General features: G+C 37.8%; 1 protein-coding gene across 1 annotated transcript in view; it reads right to left on the bottom strand.

The window, feature by feature from the left end:
- Positions 1–4,107: 4,107 nt before the first annotated feature.
- The window catches only part of cwf19l2 (CWF19 like cell cycle control factor 2), a 22,820-nt gene continuing 20,709 nt past the window's right edge, over positions 4,108–6,218 (bottom strand). Inside the window, exon 19 of the mRNA XM_014014047.1 lies at positions 4,108–5,899. Within this exon, the coding sequence (XP_013869501.1) occupies positions 5,759–5,899 (141 nt within the window). The 3' untranslated portion in view covers positions 4,108–5,758. The remainder of the gene's footprint in view (positions 5,900–6,218) is intronic.

Genomic DNA, 6,218 nt, shown 5'->3' with positions numbered 1-6,218 from the left:
GAATTACTGAAATAAATCTACTTTTTCATGATATTCTAATTTTATGACCAGCACCTGTAGTAGAAACCATCATGGTGATAATGGATTAAAAAATACTAATAATGTGTGCCCACACATTAATTAGCTCCTGGGCACAAGATAATAACTTGGGGCCACATTGCAGTCATTTCCATGATGCTGAGTGTTGACATGGACAAGTTTGAATTAATTTTATTTGATTTTAAAATGAATTGCAATGGCATTCTTCAGTCACTTGTGGTTAGGCATTGAGTAATTCTTGACAAGAGTCACTATAGGCTGTTCAAAATTATCTCATGGCCACATATTTTATCCAACCTCACCAGACGGGCTCTGATTGGTCCCTTGACAAACTTACTGCTCTCCCTTTTGACTTGTAAGTCCAAGAAATATTTAAAGAAGTTTAGACAATGTGACTGCCAGAAGAAGTGGCACTTTGTATCACAGGGCTCAGTAGTTCTTGTAGGGGTCTGACACAACACATGGGAGGTCTGGAGAACAGAAATGACTGGCAATAAACAAATACTACGACATGCTCACAAAATGAGTCATATTAAGGGATTTTTCGATCCCGAGAAGCTATTTTAACAATTTCTTGAAAAGCCCCAAATTGATTAATTGGCCTTTGAAATGTGCAACTTATCACCAGACTGGCAACAAGCTAATTTTGTTTGTTTAAAAACTTGATTTCTATTGGTCTAGCATGATGTCTATTCAGGAATATCCACCCTATAAAAGAAGAGTGCATTAACACCAAATATTAATGGATTTACCAGCAGACAAAATAGTCATTTGCAAAGGAAATTATTAGGGTTAAAAGACAAAAAATCAGTCATGATTCTAACAGCTTGTTAGAAGAGTTCAATTTAAAGATAGATTATAAAGATTATTGCTCGATGGTGTCTTATGGACTCATAAGCTACAGTGGGGTGCAAATGTTTGGGCAGCCTTGTTAATTTTCCTGATTTACTTTTAAAAATCATTGATTGTTTGGATAAAAATATCAGTTAAATATATCATATAGGGGACAAACACAGTGATATTTGAGAAATGAAATGAAGTTTATATGATTTACAGAAAGTGTGCAATAATTAGGCAGGTACATAAATTTGGGCACTGTTGTCATTTTATTGATTTCAAAACCTTTAGAACTAATTATTGGAACTCAAATTTGGTTTGGTAAGTTCAGTGACCCTTGAACTCCATACACAGGTGACTCCAATGATGAGAAAGGGTATTTAAGGGGGCAATTGTAAGTTTTTCTCCTCTTTGCATCTTCTCTGAAGAGTGGTCGCATGGGAGTCTCAAAACAACTTTCAAATGAGCTGAAAACAAAGGTTGTTCACCGTCATGGTTTAGGGGAAGGATACAGAAAGCTATCTCAGAGATTTCAGCTTTCAGTCTCCACTGTGAGAAACATTGTGAGAAAATGGACCACAGGCACAGTTCAAGTCAAGGATCSAAGTGGCAGACCAAGAAAAACTCCAATAAACAGAAGTGAAGATGTTGAGAACAGTCAGTCAACCCACAGACCAGCACCAAAGACCTACAACATCATCTTGCTGCTGATGGAGTCACTGTGCATTGTTCAACTATTCAGCACACTTTACACAAGGAGATGCTGTATGGGAGAGTGATGCAGAGGAAGCCTTTTCTCCACCCACATCACAAACAGAGCTGCTTGAGGTATGCTAAAGCACATTTGGACAAGCCAGCTTCATTTTGGAATAAGGTGCTGTGGACTGATGAAACTAAAAAATAGTTATTTGGGCAGAACAAGGGACGTTATGCATGGAGGAAAAAGAACACAGCACTCCAAGAAAAACACCTGCTACCTACAGTAAAATGTGGGGGTGGTTCCATCACGGTGTTGGGCTGTGGGGCCACTACAGGGACTGGGAATCTTGTTAAAGTTGAGGGACGCATTGATTCTAACCAATATCAGCAGATTCTGGAGACCAATGTCCAGGAATCAGTGACAAAGCTGAAGCTGCTGAAGCCGGGGCTGGATCTTCCAACAAGACAACGACCCTAAACACTGCTCAAAATCTACTGAGGCCTTCATGCAGAGGAACAAGTACAACGTTCTGGAATGGCCATCTCAGTCCCCAGACCTGAATATTATTGAAAATCTGTGGTTTCACTTAAAGAGAGCTGTCCATKCTCAGAAACCATCAAACCTGAATGAACTAGAGATGTTTTGTAAAGAAGAATGATTTAAAATACCTTCAGACACAATCCAGACTCTCATTAGGAGCTGTAGGAAGCATTTAGAGGCTGTTGTTTTGGCAAAAGGAGGATCTACTAAATACTGAGTTAATTTTTTTGTGCCCAAATTTATGCACCCACCTAATTTTGTTTAACCAATTATTGCACTTTCTGTAAATCATATCAACTTCATTTCACTTCTCAAATATCACCATGTTTGTCCCCTGTATGATACATTTAACTGATTTTTTGAAATCCAAACAATCAATGATTTATAAAGGTAAATCAGGAAAATTAACAAGGCTGCCCAAACATTCACACCCCACTTTATCTCAATGGTTTGTTTTGTGAAGTTAATCTGTAAGAGTGTTTCATCATTTAACATAGGCTATAAGCTTTAGTAGCAATGATCCCAATTCTATACAGTTCCTTACAGAATTAATTACCCAAGTAATTTCATCATTTAGCTAGGTGAAGTTCTTGTCTTGGTCAACACAATTACGCAACCATGATACATATCAAGCTTGTTTCAAAATCTCCTGTTACACATTCAGTGAAATGAGGAGAAAATTATCACTTTTAAACACTCATTGTAATGCTGAAATCTTAAAAGGCAACAAAGCGACTAATTTTCAATTTAATTAAATGGAAACCCATTTGATTCTAATGTAGTAAAACAAATGTTTTGGTCAACAGGCCATGGATATGTATATATGTGCCTGATGAGCTAAGCACTGGTCTCCAAGGGCAGAATGGAGCTTGCTGCTCGTTGACCTCCATCAGAGGACAGAATGATGCTCTTGTCTGGCACTAACAACAACTATAACCTTGACCTCAATTGGCACAGCATGTCTGTTAATTATGGGGCCTGAATAAACCGACAGAAAGAGAGATACTGAATCAGACATGACCCATCATGCAATTGCACGCATGTTGGCACGCACACTTCCCTGCGTAATTTCCTGAAGGTTCCCGCCAATTTATTGGACTCTTAGGAGCAACATGACCCCAATTCACCACACAGACTTCTCTTTCTCTCCCTCTTTCTAACAAACACCCACACACATCCTGCACTAACTCTGCCTCTCTTCCCTTATCTGGTCGCTTGCTCTTAGCAATCAGTCTGCGGTCCGTCTGTAATAATGTGGGCATTTAATAAAGCCAACACCACAATGAAATAAATTATGTTCTGAAGATGATAAGCCCACAAGCAGAGAGGGGCCGCAGAGAGCTGGCCGCTGGCCAAAAATAGCCGAGTGCAGACGGGCCACAAGACACAAAAGGGCAGCTCTTGGTGTACCGTGGTAATTTCATTTAGTGGCTACACATATCACAGACAAGATCAAATTTAATAACTTTATCTTGAAAATAATGACGCAATTCAACCCTGAGTCTCAGTGACTGGAAATAAAGAGAAAAACTGGCAGTTAAACTTGAAATAAAGAGCCAATGGTCCATATTTGACATACACAATAAAAACCAGAAGTAAAGCATTATTCATGCTTATCACCCACCAAGGCTTGTGTTTGTATAAAATATCTTTTAAAAACAATGAAATGATTTAAATGAATTTCTCAGAAAGTAATCATTGGTTGTACAACGAATTTCAAGGCAAACCTAACATGGGTGTGCAGCGCTATTTGGCTCTCCGGTAGTGTCGACAAAAATTGTGCCCCTTTCAGTCATTCAAGTTGCTCATTCCTGATTTAACTATTGAAGTCAATCCAACTCAAGATGGATGCTACAACTAATCAATATTAGCCAAAATTAAATGGCTATATAAATCAGTCAGTTTTACAGACACTGGGGTAAAATTGGATGTGGTTGCATTTGAACATCAACACATAATCCAAATCAAAATCTCACAAATAAAAAAAGACGTCAACTCTAATCATGATTTATTAAGCATTTTGTAGTATTTGCGTATCAGGTAATAATGCCTCGTGCAATAAATGGGTTTGTTCAAGTGCACATGAGATGAAATTAAAAAAAAATTTTGCTAACAGTTTTAAATCCTCACCGTTGATCTAACACTGCATTTACATGTAAAGAGCTGGAATTCTTCAGGAAACGGCTCATATTTCACAGAACATTAAAAAGAAAAAAAGGTCAAGCCTGTAAACGCACATAACAATAAAACCATAAGTACGTTTTAAAGTTCTAAAACAAGAATCTCCTTTGATACAAACCATTTAGCCAAACCCAAGTGGCTGTAAAGATTTGCGACTGATGTGGCAAGAGATGTTGGAAGGAATGTTGAGAAATGTAAGGACAAGATATAGTCTTTCTTTAAGATACACATCACATCACTATACTGATGCAGGAAGACCTAAACATTAAAAAAATGGCAGAATGCAAAGAGAGAAACGTTTAAATTAAACTCACTTCAACAGCTTATTGCCAGGGCTGACAGTAGAAGGGACATGAGTGTGTGCGTGAAAGAGGCGGACAGGGAAAAACAAACAGCTAACTCGACCATAAATCTGCCCCACAAGCCAATCTAATTGGCCATAACTATACATCACTTCACGCCACTTGGCTGCCATTACCCATGAACCTGTGCCTCTGCAGCACTCGTGTGATTATAAATAACCTATAATATTGTCTSAAATGATGGTTTTGAAGGAACAAATAGGGTTAAAGAGCAGCAAATTGCATATGATGCTAGAGTTAACACTACCTTATATCTCATGTTTTTTTTCTGCCAACAGCTACACTATGCTTTGCACTTTGAACACAGATTACCTTGGGGACTAGAAATATTTAATTCCTTTTGCATTGAGAAAAAAAGTCTGTGATAATCGTTCTTATACAGGTGTGGAAGAGGAGTGATTATAAAAAGCAGCAAATACAAGTATATATTCCTGAAACTTGTACATATTGCAGTAAAAAGCACATTTTAGATTTCAATGACTCTTTTGCTTTGAGTACAAGCTAGCTGATTTGATCATCACATGGTGTCTGAGATGCAACCTGAAAAATAAGGTGAGCCTCTGAAGTGCTGATCTAATCGAAGGGCCAAGAACCCTCACTGAAAAGGGAAATAAAAGGACGAGTTCGCTCGACAGGGCATCGCTTCTGCTCAAGGGGACCAATGGGTGAGGATTGAGACGCACATGTGCATWCTTGTAAATGCGCCTGCGATGACACAGAAACCTCCGAGAATTAAGCAACAGCTGCAAAGTGTCAGGAGGCCACAAAGGAAAGAAGTTACATTTTAAACTAGGGAGCAGGGAGGAGCAGTATCAGCAAAAAGGACTGAAAATTGGGTGAAAATTGCACAAAAAAGCTCCAAGTTCAACATGTTCATGTCTAGGCTGGTGCTGTCACAAATTCATAAAACAAACTTAAAAAAACAATTGTTCTTTTTTATTTCAGCAAAAATGTTATATCATTTACAGATTCTTTATGGAACAAAAAGAATTTAAACAAAAATCTGAAATTGTAGGTAAATCTATGTCAACATGTTCCTCTGCAAACAGCACAGTTTGCACATCTTAAAGCTCAGCACAGGCCATAACTCTGTTTCCTGTCAACCCTCAGTCTTAGTACAGTCATATGGCTTCCACCACTGTGCGAAGTGAAGGACTTTTTTCCTCTGATCATCAAAATTTTCTCTTATTAGCTTTCTCCAGCGCCGTGGCTCTAAGTCCATCATTCCTCCAACCACTTCCTGTAACGAACAAAGGGCTTCATTATGATTTACTAAAACTGCAAAACTATTATAAATGTTTGTTTGTTAGCAGGAAACATGACTTTCACATACAGAATATTATAAAATATTTTTAAGAAATTTATCTTATTTACCTCAATGTGGATGTGATCTGAACAGAACTGAAGCTAATATCGTAACAATTCAAAATTAAAATAAGCTTATAAAGTCGATGTAATCACTGTTAATTATTGAACTGGTAGCAGATATCTGCTTCTGTAGCATAGAGTAAGATAAGATAAGATAAGATAAGATAAGATAAGATAAGATAAGATAAGAT

The sequence above is a fragment of the Austrofundulus limnaeus genome, unplaced genomic scaffold, assembly GCF_001266775.1.
Source record: "Austrofundulus limnaeus strain Quisiro unplaced genomic scaffold, Austrofundulus_limnaeus-1.0 Scaffold109, whole genome shotgun sequence".
NCBI classification, from domain to species: domain Eukaryota; kingdom Metazoa; phylum Chordata; class Actinopteri; order Cyprinodontiformes; family Rivulidae; genus Austrofundulus; species Austrofundulus limnaeus.
Note: the sequence above shows the minus strand (reverse complement) of the source record. Positions and strands in the feature narration are given on the sequence as shown.